The sequence below is a fragment of the Gopherus flavomarginatus genome, chromosome 1, assembly GCF_025201925.1.
Source record: "Gopherus flavomarginatus isolate rGopFla2 chromosome 1, rGopFla2.mat.asm, whole genome shotgun sequence".
Taxonomy (NCBI): Eukaryota; Metazoa; Chordata; order Testudines; family Testudinidae; genus Gopherus; species Gopherus flavomarginatus.
Window position 1 is genome coordinate 172,850,702 of NC_066617.1, and position 20,383 is coordinate 172,871,084.

The 20,383-nt window shown below is 42.2% G+C and overlaps 1 protein-coding gene across 3 annotated transcripts in view; it reads left to right on the plus strand.

The window, feature by feature from the left end:
• NECTIN3 (nectin cell adhesion molecule 3) overlaps positions 1-20,383 on the plus strand; it is a 118,167-nt gene that overhangs the window by 39,798 nt on the left and 57,986 nt on the right. For all 3 annotated transcript variants that reach the window (XM_050958879.1, XM_050958861.1, XM_050958870.1), the window contains exons 3-4: positions 8,111-8,407; positions 12,319-12,436. In XM_050958879.1, the coding sequence (XP_050814836.1) occupies positions 8,111-8,407; positions 12,319-12,436 (415 nt within the window). The remainder of the gene's footprint in view (positions 1-8,110; positions 8,408-12,318; positions 12,437-20,383) is intronic.

The window sequence follows — 20,383 nt, forward strand, 5'->3', positions numbered from 1 at the left end:
GTAGTGCCCCTCTGAGCACGAGCCATTGTGTGGAGCTGCTGACACTGAAGTCTAAGGACAGTCCTCACCGCAAGATTAAGAAACACTCTTATGGGCGTAACAGCAGACCCACACAGTGGACTGCTTATAAGGGATTAGTTCCTTCCCCTACCTGAACTAGGTCAGGTAAGATGCAGCACTTGGATCCAGCAGAACCAATTCTGAAGGCCCACCAGCTGGAGGGTAAAGCAAAGAAGCAGGATATGTTGGTACCATTGGTGACCTCGGTACTGGGAAACTTAAAGAGTCAGTCTATAAGCATATCTCTGGACGCTCTGTCAGTGCTGCCTCACCAGCATGCTGACGCAGGTCCCTTTGGAGTCTCAACAGGCACCCCGTGGGCTCAGGATGTAGAGACTTTCCTAATACCCAGAGGAGTTATTGCTGCTGTACCTGCAGTGTCTACTCCTCATTGGCTCATCTATTCTTTGCGATGTCCCCACACCTGAGGATGAACTGCTGCTCCTGCCACAGGAGAGGCCTTTTTCCCATCCATCGGACCGAGCCTTCTGGTACTGATAGTCCTGCCATTTCTGACAGAACCATTATCTAGCTCAGGAGTCTCGGGACATAGCCCCATTGACATCTCCACTGCTCTGTAGGAGCCTGGACACGCAGCCAATGCACTCTTATCTGCCTGGCTGACATTCTCTTTCTGCCCCCCCCCCCACCATCTCCCGAGAAGCCTGTTACCGCTTCCCCGTCGGCCCTCCCAGATGGATGGACCCTTCTGACCCTATTGGAGCCCATGGGGCGTGTACCAAAGACAAACCAGCGCCATTGCAAGGATCCTATCGCTCCTCAACATGCCAACCAGCTCTTTTGGTATATGAGGGGAGGAAGACGTGGAATCAGTACCGCCAGTTCCAGATGACGCTGCCTCATCACCAGATGAGGTGGTCGTCCTTTTGCTGCTCTGTCCACCAGATGACCACTGGTGGTACCAAGAACTTCTGCAGAGATTGGCTACCAACTTAAAAATTCCACTGGAGGAATTCCAGAACCCCCAACATAGTCTTCTGGACATCTTTCAGCCACAGGGAGAGAGCATGTGGCCCTTCCTATAAACAAGGCCATTCTGGAACCAGCCCAGATCGTTAGGCATATACCAGCATTGTATGCCCCCATCCTGAAAAGAGCCAAGAAACAGTACTTTGTTCTGGATAGGGAGACTGGTTTCCTATTCACACACCTGGCTTCTAATTTATTGGTCATTCAAGTGGCTTTGGAGTGGGCATGTCAGCACCTGCAGATGTGTACCTCACCAGACAAGGCTCTGCTGGCTAAGTACAACTTTACCACGTACAGTAGGCTGGCAGAGTTTAAGTACAAGTGCCCTGCAGATGACCAGGGCCAGCTCTAGGTCTTAATGAATGAAGGAAAATTAGTGGCAAAGTTGGCCCTCCAGATGACACTGCAGCCCATTCTGTGTGAGTGTACAGAATTCATGTCCTCTGCAGATTTCTTTGCTTTCCTGCAGAAAAATGGCTTTCTGACAGGGAAGCAAAGAAAAGCTGCAAGAGCAATGTCACACCACTCCCTAGCTGCACAGGTACATCATTTTGGGCAGCCGGTGGAGAGGTAAATCACCACAGGGCTGGGGACATCCTAGCCAGTGGCTCCAACCCTGAGCTGGTATCACCTGCTAGTCCTGGCTGGGCTGGAGACAGGAGAGAACAGGACTTCCTTTTCCCCTGCAAGGAGTGGCTGGAGCTGTCTCAGACCCACCCCCAGAAACCTCGCCCAGGTCCAGGAAGCTCAGCATCTGCCCCTGCTTCCTGCCCCCATTGCTCCTCAGCCTTGAGGGGAGAGGTCACTGCAGGGAGCTGCTTCCCCATCCGCCCAACCCATGTGCATCCGGACCTCCCATACCCAGACTTCCCTTCCGAGCCTCACCTGTACACTCAAAACCCCACTAGCTCTCCATATCTGAACCCCACCGCACCAGACTTCCTCAGCCCCCTGCATCTGGAGACCCCTGCACCCAGACCCCCTGCCTCTGGACCTTTACTGCTGCATCTAGCCCATCCCCCACTGAGCTTCCCTGAACTCAGACCCCTACCCTGATGAGCCCCACCCCGTGCACCACCCTAAGCCCTCATATCCAGACCCCAGGCCACTGACCCTCCCCCCCAAAGTAGCTGTACCCAATCCCCCCAGTACCCACACCTTTCTGCTGAGCCTCAACCATAACCCCTTCAGAGTTCTATTGCATCTGGAACTCCCCTAACAAGCCTCTGTTAATCTAGACAACTCCTCCCCACTGAGCTGCCTGTGCACATTTTCACACAGAATCCTCTCAACCCATACCTGTATCCCCCCGAAACTGAGCCCTTCCACACTTGGGTCTTGCCTGGTTGAACCTGCCTGCTCCACACCTGGGGCAGAGGGGCAGGGCCCCAGGGTGTTTCTTGGGCAGGCCCAGGCCTTGTGCTTTGTCTGTCAGGTGCAGCCTCACCACTGAGTCTGTGTCTGGGGGGGTGGGAGATTTGTGGCGTGATCTCCAACCTTCATGCAGCCAGTGGCTTGTGCTCCCTGCTGCCATGCTGGAGCCTCTGCATTTATTTGACAAATAAAACTTGCAGAATTTTAAAGTACTGTGTGCAGAATTTTTATTTTTTTTGGCACAGAATGCCCTCAGGAGCACCCATTCCTTGGCCGCCGGACTCATGATGCACAGGGACTCATGGCTTCAGTCTTGTGCTTTCCCAAGGGAGGTCCAGAACGCTATTTAAGGATCTCCCTTTTTGAAGAAGCAGACCTTTTCAGTGATAAAACAAAAAGTGCATTCTGTGGGACCCACATCAACAGTTTTCAAGAGCTCCTTGCCTTTCTCATGAGGATCACCAGGGGAGATGCTTTTCTGTTCTTTCTGCCTCAAGCACAGGAAGTCTCTCTTTGAGGGCAAAAACATACAGGAAGGACATCCTGCTAATTAATATCTCCTTATCTTCACCAGATGAGGCTGTGATGCCTCCCCCAACTTCTCATTTGACTGTGCCAAATGGTTTGAAGAGTTAATTTAAACAAATTGCCTAAGTCAAGATCTACTTGGAGTAGGTTGAAGAGTCCCATCATAAGCTCTTAGATATTCTACATGTATCAGCTTTCTATCAAGTGGCATTGTGAATAAATGAGACTTTCTTGGAATCTTCCAAGACCATCTAGCAGACCCCAGTGACGATATCACCTACATATATAAATGTGCAGATTAAAATTATTACATTCCAGCCATTAACTCAATTTCTGTTTACATACCCTCCCCCTAATGCCTTGGTTGTAGACAAATGGGTTTTGGTGTTTATAATGTCAGGTTATTCCATACATTTCACCTCTCGTCTCCCCAGTTCACCCTCCTTCCTTGTTCCTTTTCAGGGGCCCAGCTCATGAGCATTTGCTGAGACTAGAAGTCATTTCTGTCATGTATAGGGGTTATAGAAGCTGTTTGAGTCCAGCAGAGGGAAGGGATTCTGGTCCCAAAAAGCCCTCTGGATGCAGAAATTCAGGATGGTGACATTCGCAGGTATTTTTCCGATGTTGTATTCTAGGGATTGGTTTTTGATCTTGAGGATGTGTATTTTCGTATCGTGATTCACCCCTCCCATGAGATGTTTTCTTCATTTTATAGTCAACCAGGCTCACTTGCAGTATTTTGTGCTTCCCATCAGTTTCTTCTGCTCTGAGGGTATTCTTGAAGGCCCTGGCAGTAGTCTGCCTTCACTGAGCTGGAATGGTTGTCTTTCCATTCTGTCATAGTCTGTTCAAGGCCACTCTTACAGCAAAGCTGTCTCTATAGTAAAGACGGCTGTGTCCCTTTTCCACACGTTAGGAGTTGAGCTAAACAAACAAAAATCCACTTTGACCCCACTGCAGCTGGATTCATAGGATCTTCTCTTGGTGCCATAGTAGCCAAAGCTTACCATGCCATGGACAGATTTGATACAAACCACACTTAACAATTCAAATAAGTCCATAGACTATGTCAAGAAATTGTCTAGTATTGCTAAGTCACATGACAGCTTGTACCTTTGTGACGCAGCGTGCCAAATTACATCTTTGTTGCTTCCAGGGATGGCTCAGAACAAGTACTATCATGTCTAGACTGCATCTGTACCTCATTGAGTATTGGGTTGACTCCGTTGGTGGCAGGACCTGTCCAAAGTATGTACAGGTGTTCCCTTCACCCATTCTCCTGCCATCACTAAGTTCAAATTATTCCTCATGGGGTGGAGAGTACATATAGGGGGAGACACAACTTAGCGCCAGTAGTGTGCCCAGCACTTGTCTCCACATCAGCTTCCTGGAATTAAGAGCTGTCAGGAATGCCTGTATACACCGTATTCCCTTCCTCAGGAACCAGTCTGCCATGGTCATGATAGACAATGTAGCATTGGTGTTTTTATGTACATCATGAAATGAGGGGCGATATGCTGGGCTGAGCATCCCTCTGTGCAGAATTGGCGAAGTTAAGGAACTGGTGTACAATGAAACTTATGCTCATCTCACCCTTTTACCTTCCAGGCATACAAAACACCAGAGCCAACAACCTGAGCAGGCACTTCTCCAAGGTTTGCAGGTGTGAGTGCGACTCTCTGACTTGAGCATATTTTCCTAATCTCGTGATTCTTGGAAGTGGTCCTCTTTGCAACCACTGGGAAAATAAAGTGTGAAATTCTGCTCTCTGTGGGGAGAGGAGGAGGTCATAGGGGCTGCAAATCTCACATATTGGACAAAGGGTCTTCTCTCTGCATATTTATCAAATCGGTACTTGGTCTTGCTAGTGAAGGCAGGGGGCTGGACTCGATGACCTTTCAGGGTCCCTTCCAGTTCTATGAGATAAGTATACCCATATATTTTATTTATTTATTTAATTATTTATTATAACCCTGTTGCCCCTGAAGGTGCTGAGCAAGGTCAAACAGGACAAAGCCAAAGTTGTCCTAATTGCACCAATTTGGGTGAGAGACGTTCCTTAACTGATTTGTCTCACTTCGTGTCTGTCCTTGCTCCTTCCAGTCACTCTCCATTTGTTATCTCGCAGTTCTGGGCACTCTTCCTCTCAGATCTTGACTTCTCGATGGCTCTTGGGGAATAGAGGTTTCTTATTTGATAGAGGTACACCAGATCCTTTTAAACAACAGAAAGATCTATAGCAGAGCTAGCTACTTTGAAAAGCAGAGAATTCATCACTGGTGTTTTTCACTGGCAGTTTTTCCTACTCGTTTCCTTCTTTGCTGTTCTTGATAATCTTCTGGAATTAAGGTGGTCAGACCTTAGTTTGAGTTCTATCAAAGATCTGGTGGTAATCACAACTTTCCATTTCAGTGGAGGGGGCTTCAGTATTTGCCTACTCCACAATGACAGAGTTCATTAAAACACTGATAAATTTATTCCCACAAATAAGCTAACCTACTCTGGTATGAGACTTGAACTTAGTCCTTAACTGCCTCATGAAACCTCCGTTTGTGCCTCTAGCTAGTTGTTTTCTGTTCCACTTACCTATTAAAATGGCATCACTTCTGCCTATGGGCCAGATAGGGGCATTAATATTGGACTCCCTTCACAGTTTAAGGAAAAAAATTCATTACAGCCTCATGTCAAACTTCTACCTAAAACATTCTTTGATTTCCACACTAACCAGGCAAATATACCTTCCTTTGTATGTGTGATTCCCCCCATTTTCCAGCCACATAGTCCAGGGAAGAATCTGCATTCCATATGCTGAATGTTGGAATGGTGTTAGCTTTGTAGCTGGAAAGAGCAAGACCATATAGAAACTCTGACTGTTTCTTTTATGGGCAGATCAGAAGGATCTACACTTTCCACCCAAAAGACTTCAAAATGCGTTTCTGGGTATATTCTGACTTGTTAAGAGATCACTAATTTTCTGTCCCTTTCTAGAATAATTGCCCACTCAACTAGATCTCAATCCACTTCTATGGCACTGTGAAAAGTGTACCAGTCACTGAAATTTTCAAAGTCGCAATTTGGCCGTCAGTTTAGTTTTTCCAAACAGTGAGTCTTGGTACATGCTTCCAGATCAAATGCTGCTGTTGACAGTGCTGTTTTGTCAACAGTCTTAAATCTGACTCTCTGAAGCTGTTCTCTCCTATAGATACTGGTTGGCAGTTGCTTGAAGTGAGCACCCATCAGGACACTACTTGAGAAAGGAGAGGTTGTTTAATTTTACGGGAACTAAAGTTCTTAGATGTCTAGATAGGTGCTCCACTGTTTGCTCCCCCCCCCCCCCCCCCCCCCCCGCTTTGCAGTCTTGTCTTTTGGGACCTAATGATAGAGAAGGAACTGAGGGCCATTTGGCTGTGTTGCTTTGTGCATCCTTGATATGGGACATGAGGTCTGGAGCCACATGCGTGTTCTGAACAGGCACTGCTACTGAAAATGTCAGATATGTACTTGAAGTGGAGTACGCGTAGGGGGATGTACCTTGAAGAACTTGAGTTACTGTACAAGGTTACTAACCTCTCAGTCTGCAAGTGGCATTATTTAAACAATAGACTATATTTGGATTAAGTAAGAATTCTACGTTAGGTCAAGAATTGGTCGATAACTTACTGTATTCACTAGGCAGATGCATAATTGAGCCTTATTTATAAATAAAATATACAAATTAAGTGATAGCTTGACTTAAGTTAATACTGACTACTGTAAGAATTATTTTCTTTTTAAAATATAAACTGCAGTAGAGATGCTCCTGGACACAGTTCACAAAATGTTGAGCAGTTGGATATTCCCCGTTGGTACCTTGTAGCGTGAGAGTGAAATCAATCTCTTATTTGTAGCTGGCATAACATTCATAAGTAGACTAAATTTCCTTGCACTTAAGTTTGATTTCTTCAGAAGCTTCCCTTAATGTATATGAGTTCAGCCTTCCTGGACAGCATTGATTCTTGGGCATCTCTCAGGTCTTTCCTGATGTTGGGTTTTTGCATGTTGATTGTCTTGATTGTTATATTTATTTAAATAAATAAATATAACCTGAAAAAAGAGCTTATTTCTGAATAGTAAAAATAATGTTTTATGGCCAGAGCATAATGCTGCAAGCCACGCTGTTAACTATACCCCTACCCTGATATTATGCAACCCAATATAACACAAATTCAGATATAATGCGGTAAAGCAGCACGCTGGGGGTGCGGGGGGGGGTGGCTACGCACTCCGGTGGATCAAAGCAAGTTCAATATAATGCGGTTTCACCTATAACGTGGTAAGATAATTTTTTTTTTTTTTTTTTTTTTTTTTTTTTTTGGCTCCCAAAGATAGTGTTCTATCAAGGTAGAGGTGTACCAAAGAAAGTAAACTAAAGGACATAACATGGTCTGATTTTGTTTAATAGCTCGTGGAGCAAGAATCTTTAGTACTACTTGCTCTTTAACTAAAAACAAACAAAAAAAACCCCACCCTGATATCTATGAAACTATCTAGGTAATAGCACTTCAGGTACACAACAAAGATGATTTGGGTTCTAAGACGACACTGGTGCAGGAGATGTGTAGTTGTAGATAATTGCATCATACATTTCTATGGGTGTGTGTGTGTGTCTGTGTCTGTGTAAAAAATTTACCTTTTTTTTTTTTTTTTAAGCTACAGAATTGCTTAAGTAAATGTGTAAAATATAGTGTCTTCCTGGTTAGTAAAACCAGTCTCATCAAATGTAGCCTAAAGGCTATATTTAGTTGCAGTTCATATATTTTAATGAGCATCAACCTTACCTTAGAGAGGGAAAATCAAGTACAGATGCAAAACTAGATTAAAATAAATGATTTAAAACAAGGATTCCTGCTTGCTGATTAAAATTTGACTTATATCACTTAGATTTTAAATCAGTCCACCCTGGCAATGTGCAGCACAGGGGTATTGGAGCTGTCAATTGTTCAGATTACTCTAAAGTATCCATTGTCATTGGCTTTACCTTCTGGTTAACAAATCGGACTTGAAAGTGAGTTAGTAGCTGTAAACTATTGGGATAAAATGTACGTACAGGAAATGAAGTGAAGTTAATTCAACTTTTCTGTCTTGACTGAAAACATACTTAAACTTTTTATTTCAATAGTTGAACCCATTGTGACCCTAACAAAGGGACCAAACTCTTTAATAGATGGTGAAAATCAGACAGTAGCAGCTATTTGTACAGCAGCCGCTGGAAAACCTGCTGCAGATGTTGATTGGGAAGGAGGTCTTGGAGAAATGGAATCCAGTTCTACTTCATTTCCAAATGAAACTGTGACAGTTGTCAGTCAGTACAAACTCATACCCACCAAATTTGCCAGAGGAAGACGCATAACTTGTGTTGTGAGGCATCCAGCTTTGGAGAAGGAGATGAGATATCCTTACACATTGGACATACTATGTAAGTATACAGCAAGTTAACTATTGCTTTTATAGCTGTTATTCTGTCATGTTATAACTAGGTCTTATAGTACATTCCATCAGTAGACCTGCAAGCCGTGTACAAAGAAGGTCAGTATCATTGCTTCATCACACAGATGTGGAAACAAAACCACGGAGAGGTGAAGTGGTTTGATCAGGGACTTGCAGCAGGCCACTGGCTGAGCCAGGAGTAGAACCCAGGTCTCCTGAAACCGAGTCAGTTGCCTTACTTGCTGAGACACATTACCTCTTAACTTTTAATTAACTTGATTTAATTACCCATTTATATTCCTTATATTTTTCTTCATGGACTTATTTTTTTAACAAATGTGACTCATACTCAGAAGTTGAAGCTGAAAATTCAATTCCTTTTCAGCTTTACAGGGACTTCTTGTTATAAGCAAAATCTGTTTTCCCATTCAGCAAGAATTGAAGTATTTAAAAATAGTTGAAACGGTAGTTATCATTTCACACTTGGAATAATACAAAGCATGTTATTCCCAAAGAACTTCAGTGATGAAAAAATGTTATGGGGTAACTATGCTTAACCAGATCACTCACTACACTGCTGACAGCATTAGAGGTAGAGTGGATAAGTTGAGAATCCCTCCACTTTGAAGTCTATTTTCTTTCTTAAGTTAGATCTTTTGGCTTGTTAAACTTGAAATCGCCGAAAGAAACAAGTGACAGAAGATAAATTGCCAAACCCCTCTCATTATTTGATCCTAAGGCCTACCTTGTCAGAATATTCTTTATACTTTCATAACCTTCTATCTCAGCTGTAGAAATATGCAGAGATTTCATCTGTTTTTGTCTTTATTGCAGTAAATAAGTTTCTGTATATGACCAGATAGTTTTGGATTCTGCATATTTACTATTGTTAGCATATCACAAGCAAAAAGTATGGCATATGTACTATTTTAATTTCAGTTCAGTAACAAATAAAATAAGACGTCTTTCTTATCCTTTGCTGTTGAGCTCCTGGCTACCTGAAAAACTTTTGTCTTGATGGTCACAGATTAAACCGTAACAAATTTAGGGTTTGTTTACAGTGCCCTGCAGTTTGGATTATGGGAATGTGAATAGCATTGCACACCAAGCGCTGAGCTGCAACTCCCCCATGTGGTTGCTGTGAGTGTGAACTGAGAGGTTCTTGAAACTGGACTACATTAATGTGAATTTAGGAACCTCTTAGTTCACACCCACAGCATCCATGCAGGGGAGTTGAAGTGCAGCAGTTGATGTGCAGTCATTTTCACGCTCCCATAGTCTCACTGCAGTGTAAGATACAGCCTTAGCGTGTCTCCCTAGATTGACCAGTAATAATTCTGTGCTCTGGTGGATTGCTGATTTTGACAAGAGTTGCCCCCAATATAAATTCCAGTCAGTTTCTCCCCAATGAAGAGTAACTTCTAACTTACCATAAATAAGTTGAATTTCTTAAAACTTGACATTATATGCTATGTTTGTCATTCTGATGTGCTGTTACAAACTTTAGGCCACATAGCCCAACTTTAGGCATCCATTTAGGGTTATCAAATATATGATGAGTTTTCGAAAGTCCAGAAAAATTTGGGTTCCTAAGGATGCAAAATTTTAGCTTTAGGCATCCATTTTCAAATGCAAACTATAACACACTAATGGGTGCACAGGAGAGGGGGAAAGGAAGTAGATCTCAGACTAGAAAAAGATTGTAGTTTACATCTGTTGATGGGTTAGAATAACATAATTACTACTTCAGAAAAGCACCTGAGTGGTGAAAAGGATTTTAAAAAGATTGATTCTTTTTCTCTCTTTCTTTCTAATTTCTGTGACCTGTTTGACTAGAAAAAAAAAAAAATACCATCAGTTACTAGCTGGTGGCATAAACACATGACCAAAAGAGTTTTCAGTGAATTTAAACTGTTTCTTCTTATGCTTACCACTTGTAATCGATTTGGTGTATTGGGGGTGGGAATGACCTTGAGACTTAAGTATGATTACTGATTGTTGCCTTCAGCCATCTCGGGAAATACCATAATAAATAAACTTACGGTCTGAGAATGCTATCAATAGTAAAATTATTAACATGGAATCAGGAAACATTTGAAATGGAATAGGTCATAATTTTAGTCTTTTAATACTAAGTCATACCCAGCCTCCTCTAACATAACCTTATGGTATCCTATCAAGTAAACCCACTATTAAAAACTTGTAAATTGTACTTGTTTTTCAAAAATATTCTTTACAAATATGTTCCATTGAATCAATGAACTTCTAACAATTTTAGAACAGTCTGTATTGGAGTGGCTGGTTTTAATGTCTGTAATTGAATTTGGAAAGAACTTTAGACTAAGTTATGCATTTTTTCCCCAATATTAGTTAGAAATGAATAAACTTTAACACCTTCCAAAACAAATTATAAATAAGGTCAGACTATGAAGCCCCGTACAACTTGCCTAGTGTTATTACAAAATTGTGGCGAGCATAGATAAATAGTTCTGCTTAGTGCTTTGTTTCAACATATAATAACAGTCTTCAACTGAGTTCTGGATCTCTGCACTTGAATCTGAGTAGAGTATTTTACTGGGTTAGTCATAAATAAATATAAAAAGCAAGTTGTGAGAACTGGTAAATAATCCAGGCCCTGTGCCCTGATACACAAATAAGGAAGGAAATTACCACTTTTTAAAAAAGTGTACATTTATAAAATGAATATTAACTGAATACTAAAGCAGTCCCGTTGAGAGAGGCCACCAGTTTTTAAACTGCTACTCTCTGCGTGTCATTTGCACTAGTGTGTGGTTTGTAGAGAGCAAAGCTGCATCCTAACACCATTAATGACAATAGCTGAAGAGACAAGCATAACAAGAAAATTGCCAGTCTCTATAACATAACCTTTCTGGCCTAGCCCAGTAGCAATAACCAATATCCATAATATGCCTCAAACATAAATTAATAACACTAAACTATATAAAAGTTGGAAAGGTGTGGCTTCAGTGAGAAGAGAGAGATTTCAAGTTTTGCTCTCCTTGCCACCTGCATTTGGAGGAAGTAGTTGAGCTTGCTGTCCTGGACTCAGAACAACTATCCTACTCTGAATTCTGATCTCATATTACTTAAGTGTGATATACCTTACCTTTTACTGTAGCAGACTTTCAGTTGATGTGTCAATTACTTTTGAATGTTTACATTATGCTGCAGTGTACCATGCATTTTCCCTAAGCATACCAGTGGAAGGCTTACAATAAGCGTGTATTTAAAACTGTCAGACATTTTCTACAGCTGGGTTAGGTGAGATTCTGGGGTCAAGACTGCTAATACTGAGGGGTTCAGATTAGTTGGGAAGATGGGATTCAGATTGGAGTCATTATCGCTATTAATTGTCTTTTGAGTCCTTTGAAAAGAAATAAAATTAAACGCAGACTACACTAAAGATCTTTGTTGGTTTGACTAGTAGTATTAACATAGGCACAGTGCAGATGCCTACTACAGTATAAATAATTAGCCAAAAGTTACTCATGTTGTATGCGCAATAAATCATTTACCACTGTGTAATATGAATTTTTTGAGTTCACAGAATTTGGTATATTTGAACTAATGATGTTAACACTGCATTATGCTAAAAATTGGCATTGTTGATGTAAAGACTATATATCCTTGTCTTAGCTTGTTTCAGTTGACAAACTGAAAACTTATGGGCCCTACTGATATGCTTTGTTAAGCCTCTGATGCCAACCACCCATGTATACATGTCATTTCCAGGTAGGACTACCACTGGTCATTGAAGATTAAGCACTACCATACTGTTTGTTAAATATAACATGTAGACATACCATTCTAAACAATGCATGTCTCCTTTTAAGGAACGTACTTTGAGTATTGGCATGTGAAATTGTACATATTTTATAGATGCCCCTGAAGTTTCAGTAACTGGGTATGATGGAAACTGGTTCATTGGAAGAGAGCATGTTCAGCTCCGATGTAATGCTGATGCAAATCCACTGCCCATGGAATTTACGTGGACCAGGTAAGTGTTCATGAAAACCAAAGATGAATTTTTCCATTTAAGTACACAATTAATATTCTAATAGTAGAGCATTTTAAAGGTGTTACTGGCTTATGACCTAGTGAAAACAAGGCCCTTTCACTGCTTCTCGCTTGTCTGGTTCCAGTGCATGACTAATACACGTTATATGTGGTTAGAAATGACTGCTATTGAAATATGTCCCACATTGATGGATCAGACATGTGGATTCCTACATGTGGACATTTTTAAAGGAAAATATTGGCCTTAGGAGCCATCAACTGTATAAGGAAAGGGGATCAGTAGCAACTGGGGTCAGAAAGTACAAATAAAGAATTTTTGTTAATCTGAAGTTTGAACAGTTACCAATACTTTTTAGGATCAATCCATTAATTTTTATAAATGGAATAAATTATTTGACAGGTGATTGTGACACTAAGCCCAAGAAACTTAGTATAAGATATTGCAAGCATCTGTTGTCTATACTTCCTCCTCCCTGTGAGTTGGACGTGTTTTAAAGCAAAGATGTAAGACGACTGGATATTTGTTGAAAAAAAATATATAAAACTGATATGTTCAAAATTGGGTGGAAAACACTTGAAATATCATTTCAGTCATCAAATTTACCATGCCCTGATAAAGAATAAAGCACTGTATCTACTTCCAAATAAGATGCAGGAGATGGCTTGCCTCATGACTCGAAGTTGAAGTCAATCTGTGGTGTCTGGTATCTTTGTATGGCTTTCTGTTGTGTGATAAAAGTTGTATTTCATGAATGTCGTATGAACTGAATGGCTTTACTGTGAGTCCATCTGTAGTCTTGCATGTTAAGTACATTCCCCTGGAGGGAGCCACCTGAAGCAAATAGATGGCCCAAAATGGTAGCTTCCCTTTTTTCCTCTTAAAGAAAAACTTGAAGTAACTTCACTTGGTCGGTCTGTCTGTCTGAAACAAAGAAAATAACTTGTGTGAGAGTATTTAAGCATATGTAGTACACAGTAATAGTGCTGTGAGAATCACTGATATATGATCATTAAAGATCAGTTATGGTGCCACTTCGTATCCTCAAGTTGCTTTCTGGATCAGTTAGAAGAAAAAAGACAAATAGTTTTAGCGTAGGCTTTGTCTGTGCTGGAACTTAGTTGGCAAAACTTTTGTCATTCAGGAGCGTTAAAAAAAATGCACGCACACACACACACCCGAACAGCAGAAGTTTTACCAACGAAAAGCGCTGGTGTGAACAGTGCTTTGTCGGCAGGAGTCGCTCATTGCACGACTTTTAGCGGCACGGCTGTAGCAGCACAGGCACGTTGCTAAAAGCTGCGTGGTGTGGACATAGCCTTTAAAATTGTATTTGAAACGTGATTAATAATAAACATATAACCAAAGTTTATTGAATGAAACCTCCTAAACACAAAACAAAATATGCTATCCAACTATTACATTAAAAAATTAAGAAACAAATCAAATGAAGTAGTCTCAATTAGATCACATTTAAACCAGGTTGATTTTAAAAAAAAAAATCACCTCCTAATACAAATTGTAAAATCGAACAGAGTGGCTGTCAGTTAATCCCCAATTAAATTTCATTTAAATCAGGTACATTCTGTTTTAGCCTGGCTAAACTGCTCAGCATTGATAAAATTATAAATTTGAATCAGTGATCAAACCATAATCAAAGACAATGCAAACTGCTTTTCAAGATGATACATGCAAAGTGGCTCATTGTCTCTCTTCTCAAACATGTTATGGTTCATGTTAAAAGCAATAAGGACAAATAATTAATCTAGTTTTAAAAGATACTTAACCTTCTCAGTAATAGGGGCTTTCATAACACTTAAACCAATTCCCAGGTTTAATTTCATTCCTTGTGGTACAGACAAGTCCGATATGGTCTGTAAAAGCAGAAAGTTTAATTTCAAGAAATTGTGGATGAAGTTGTGTAGAAATTTCTTGTCAAACTCTTTGGCAGGAACTTAATCGTTATAAGAATTCCAACTTTAAAAAAGTTGAGGTAGCAATTTATTGAAAGAATACTGGGCTACAATGCAAAGGGTCAGACCACTGTTAACACAAGGGTGGAGAGCTGGGTCATGAAGGGTATTTACTTGTACGTACTTCTGAAAAATGAGCTAAGTAGTGGCATTTGGGGAAGGCGAAGGCAGAATATCGTTTGTACCATGTTTTCCCAGAAAAAAAATCAGTTAAAGTTGATTTCAAATCTAGTTTAAATTCTAAATAATGCTTTTGAAGAAATGCAAAAATACAGCTATCAGTTCTGTATTTTGTCCACTGAATTTTAACGTGAAGGGAGTATGTTATATTCTTAGTAATAGTAATAACACGTGCTGAGCAATCTTAATAACCTGGAAGTAGATGTACAAATCTGTACACAGCGAGGTTAATGAATCCTTGTTGGGATGGGGAGATGAAGACAAATGGGTGTGTATTGCAGCAGTGTATTGTGTTCATACAATGAAATGACAGTAAAAGTCCTTGTACAATGAAAAGTAACTTAAAATGAACAACTACAGATTTGTGACTGTTTAGCCATTTTACTCCTATGGTGGGAAGATTTTGTGAGATTGGCAAGCAAAATAGCTATTAAGCTGCAGAAATAAAACATTTCTACAGTCGTCTAGCAGTGACTGGCCTATAGTCAACAAGATCTCAAGCGGAGGAATGTCTGAGGATGTTCATTCACTGTACATATTGAATTTTTATGGTATTCATGAAAAGTAGTTGCAGCATGTGGCGTTGCATGGCAGACTGACACTTCACTCGTAGGAATAACACACACACATTCTTCTTTGAGTAGTGTCCCTGTGGGTGCTCTACGTCAGTGTACGCTGCCTGCCCATGCACTCTTGATCAGAGATTTTTGTCAGTGGTGTCTGCAGGTCTGCACCTATGCCCTAGGGTATGGCTACACGTAGAGCTACCCAGCACTGCCGCGGGAGCGCTCCCGCAGCAGCACTTTGAAGTGTGAGTGTGGTCGCGGCACCAGCGCTGGGAGAGAGCTCTCCTAGCGCTGCATGTACTCCACCTCCCCATGGGGATTAGCTTGCAGTGCTGGGAGCCACGCTCCCAGCGCTGGGGCAGTGTTTACACTGGCACTTTGCAGCGTTATAACTTGCTGTGCTCAGGGGGGTGTTTTTTTCACACCCCCGAGTGAGAAAGTTGCAGCGCTGTAAAGCGCCAGTGTAGCCAAGCCCCTAGACACACTCATACCCCAATAAACTCCCTGTGGCTTGCAACACTGTGTCAGTGTCCAGTAGCTGAAATATGCAACTGGCTGCGCTTTGCTTTCTTAGGCCTTTTTCATTTTTGTTTTTTTCTTGTTAGCACAAGTTCAGGCTTTGAGAGGGTTCACCCCTTCTTGTTTCTGGGTTCATCCCTCCTCCCCCACTGGCCTCCCCAGCCCTCATCAACAGCCCCACGTGTGGGTTATGCCCAAGACCCTGGACTTCAAGCCTTTCCATATAGGCTACAAGTCCTTCCCTTGCAGTGATGGAGATTCAACCTGCCTCTCTGCTGCTTGGGAGATATCCCCATTCCCTCTAAATGTGAAGTCTACTTAAGATTTAAAAACAGATCTAAAAACTTGAGGTAGGAAAAACGTATATTCCTATTTATGCAGTGCTCTCTGAAATCCATGCGATGAATCACCCCCAATACATGGACCAGCTCTGCTTCGGCAGTAACTAAAGACCCCAGACTCTCTCCAAGAAAAGATCCTATTCTTCCGAATCGGACGAAAAAGGGAAAGTCACCTCCTTGATCTGGGTCCCCAGAGACCTCATGTCCAAACACAGATATTGCTGAGGCTCCCTTTCCTGCAGTGCTGTGAGCACAGTAGCATATCTGGAGGTCATCTAGAGAGCTTCCAACTCTGGCATCTACTTCTGCCTCTGAATGTCAAAGTGAAGGCTAAGTTCTTATTGGTTCCGTCTTCCATAGCTAGAAATGAAAAGTGTACCATACCTATTCTGGTGCTGCGTCCAGCACCACCCCATATGCTTACTCCTGAGAAAACACATCCAGACGTCCTGGTATTGTCCAGGCTCCTATTTCACAACGACTTCTGAATCCTCAAAGAGCCCAAACCACCATTATTGAGAGGTACTGAGAGGTATTCCCCATTGGTACCAACTCATTTCTCTGAGTTTGTTTACCCTCCATCCTTTTCTTTCATGGTGACTCACCCTCTGGTACTGACACTGTCCCCACGCAGGCTCGTTGAGAGATACTTCAAGTTGGCACTGTTACAAGATTCTCTGGAACTGCCTCACCGGCCTCTTTCTAACCCCAATATTTGTGCATGTGCAGGTCTCCTTCTGGGGCCCCATACCAGTCTGACTATCAGTACCTACACCATTACCCCCCCTCCCCCATTTGGATAACATCCTCTGACTCAGAGGTGTCTATATGAGATTCCTCCACCTTCCAACTCTTCTCCCTAGAAACTGACATTGAAGAAGGAGCTCATAGCAAGAAATACACCGGTTACCATAGCAAGGATAACTGTGGGATCTTGCATTATTCCTTTATGCCCCATTACAGTGCGCTTGCTGGAACCCATGGGCTTCTTATGGCAACCCTTGTTATGCAGAGTGCTATCTCAAGAATTTGCTTCAGGAACTTCAACCAGTGCATCTAGGTTGTTCCCCACAGACACATCCTCTACAGCAGGAACCAGTGGAAGAGGAAGAAACTTCACGTTCCTGCAAATCCTGCTTGTCAGGTGAGGGTCATGCCTAGCTTGGCATCCTGTCCTAGTGACTTTAAGGCCTTTCAAGATTCCTGTAAAGAGTAGCAGGTACCTTACAAGTCCTGGTAAAGGAGAATAGGATTTCCTGATATTCCTTGTTGGATAACTTTCATTCACCTCAGGGCAAGATTGTCCTGCCCATCTGTGAAGCTTTGCTTATTCTATTCTATGGTAAATGGAGTGCAGTGAACTGCTGCACTTCTGTATAGATGAGTCTACAAAAAGTGTTACATCCCTCCCAGAGGCTCAGTATGTATTCTCTCTGGTGGTCAAGGCTGCTAATAAATGGAACAGACTGCATTAGTCCTGTTCAACACCATTGGACAAGGAGCTGAAATGATTGGATCTGCTGGGTTGTAAGAGCTGCTACTTGGCCTCCTGGTAGTTCAGAGTGGCCTGTTATGAAGCCCTGATGGCTTAATGTGATTTCACTTTATTAAAATTTTTCATCTTATTGAATATGTGCCTCAGGAGCAGAGAGAACAATTTCAGGTCCTCGTTACAGAGGGTCAAACAGTTGCCAAGGCATCTCTCTGCTTTGTGCAATTGTCAGTTGCATCTAATGTTCTATAGTTATGGCAGTAGTCAAGTGCCAAGCTTCCTGGCTGTGGTCTTCAGCCTCTCCGGGAGGTACAAAATACTATAGAGGACCTTCATTTTGAGGGTCCCCAAGTTGCTGAATGACAACCTAGATGAGTCCCTCCATTCTCTGAAGAACTAAGTTCTCTAGGCATCTATATACTTGCAAATAAAGAAAACACAGCAGGTCACAGACAGCTCAACGATATTGCCAGTCCGCTACCAGCCCATGAGAATCGCAGACCATTCTCTCTCTAGTTCTCTCCCCCTCCTCCAGAAACCCCAAGGGAAGGGGTTTCCCCTTCAGCAACCTCCCAGCCAGTGACATATTCAAAATGTCTGTTTTGACCCATTGGTTGAAGGTGGTAAGCTACTACATCTCTACCCCGATATAACACGAATTCGGATATAATGTGGTAAAGCAGTGCTTGTGACGGAGCTCCGCGCTCTGGTGGATCAAAGCAAGTTTGATATAATGCAGTTTCACCTATAACGCGGTACGGTTTTTTTTTTTTTTTTTGACTCCCAAGGACAGCATTATATCGGGGTAGTGGTGTACTTGCTGTGGAACTTATATTGCACTTATTCCCCTGCCACCTTTATGGGGATTCTCTCTCCTATTACCTATCTTTCTGGGAGCTTATCACTTTGGACTGATGGATCCTAGAAGCAATTTTCACAGGCTTCTCCATCCGGTCCAGCTCCTTACCACCCTATTCCTCTTTAGGGACTCTTCTCACAAAGACCTCTTAAGGCAAGAGGTAAAATTCCTCTGGGCTCTGAGGGAAATTGAACCTGTCCCATCAGACTTCATTGAGAGAGGATTCTTTCATCAGGATAGAATACTGTTCTTGGTATTTTCTTGTCCAGAAGAAAAATGAGGTATTAGGAGAGGAGACCAATTCTGGACCTCCATCCGCTCCTGATAGTTCAGAATATAACCCTAGGAACAATAATTCTCTGTCTGGGAGGCTTTACTCCTTCAACCTTCAGGGTTCTTGTTTCCATGTCGCCATTCATCCCTCACACAAGCAATTTCTATGCTTTTGTGGTAGGCAAGGACTACCTTCCCATACAAAGGTTCTTCACTGCAAAATTTATCAGGAATCTATTCAACCTCTTCTCTCCTATCCAGGAACTAACACAAGCATGGGATCTCACTTCAGCTCTCAATGCTTTTAGGAAACCTCCATTCAAGCCTATGGACAGTTGTGCCTTCATTCATTTGGCCCTTAAGACCTTATTCCTCTTAACCATTACTTGGACCAGGAGGATAAGAGCTTGGAACCTTGATGGTGGACTCACCAAATACAGTGCTCTACCAAGATGAGGTGACTTACTTCTTAAGTCTCTTCTGAATTGCATGTTAAGTAGGAGATTAACCTACCAGTATTTACCCCAAGCCTCACTCTTAGAGAGAAGTAGTGAGCCACCATACACTTGGTGTTAAAAGAGCTCTTGGCTTTTAACTTGACAGAAGTAGGCCCTTTTTGGGTTTCCCCTTGACTTTTCATCTCGGTTGCAGAAGGAATAAAAGGGGACATCTGATCTTCACCCAGAGTCTGTCTAAATGGGTTGCAGGTTGCATCCTCTCATGCTACGAAGTTTCATTGTTAATCCACCCTCCTACCCTGAGTTATTGCTCATTCCACTAGGTCTCAAGCTAGCCCGTTGCAAATATATACCCACTTCAGACATTTGCAGTGCAGCCACCTGGTCTTTGTCACCCATGTTTTACCAGAATTACCCTCTTTCATGCCTGCCTCCAGGACTGACATGGCCTTTGATGTTGTCCTGTGATCCATACTGAATCCACTTCCTCGGCACCCGTTCCATGATGGGAGTCTGCTGACATGGAGCACCCATAGGGACACTACTCAGGTAATCTCTCCTCTTTCTTTACCTTGTACAGTAACTGGAGTTTTTCCAGATGTATGTCCCTAAGGGTGTGCCGCTACCCACTGTCCTTCCCCTCTGTCTCTGAGTCTTTCTTGAAAAATTAGTGGTTGAGAAGAAACTGCACTGCCATTGGGTGTGCCCCTCCCTATATATTCTTGAATCAAGGCACGAGTGTTTAGGGTTCAGATGTGGATTCAGAGACACTGCTGACTGAAAACTCCTATCTAGAGCAAGGGTATGTGCATATGCTGATGTGGAGCACCCATGGAGGTGTGGGGGCACCTTTCAAAGAACTCCAGTTACTGTACAAGATAAGTAACCTCTCCTCTCCTTTTTGGTTGTAATCCCTCTATGCCCTGAAACCATCTGATTTCTTAATTAGCAGTGAAGGATCATTTAAAGGTGCCCCTAAATGAAAGTCTCTCAGCAAATTAACAAAAAACAGCTGGCAGAGCCAATACATGTATGAAATCATACAAGCTGTTCAAAATACAAATGAGTTAGTGTTAAGCACTACATTGAATGCTGCAAATGTAGTCAAAGCTCTTCCTCCTCCACACATTTGAGTTGTAGGCCCTTGATATTAGTCTCTCTTCCTCTATAGACAGCAGTACGGAAGACAGGCATTTCCACTTGCATAAACCTTTCCTGTACTAACAAGATAAGGAGCTATAGGTGGTCCTTTGGGCTTTGTAACTTTG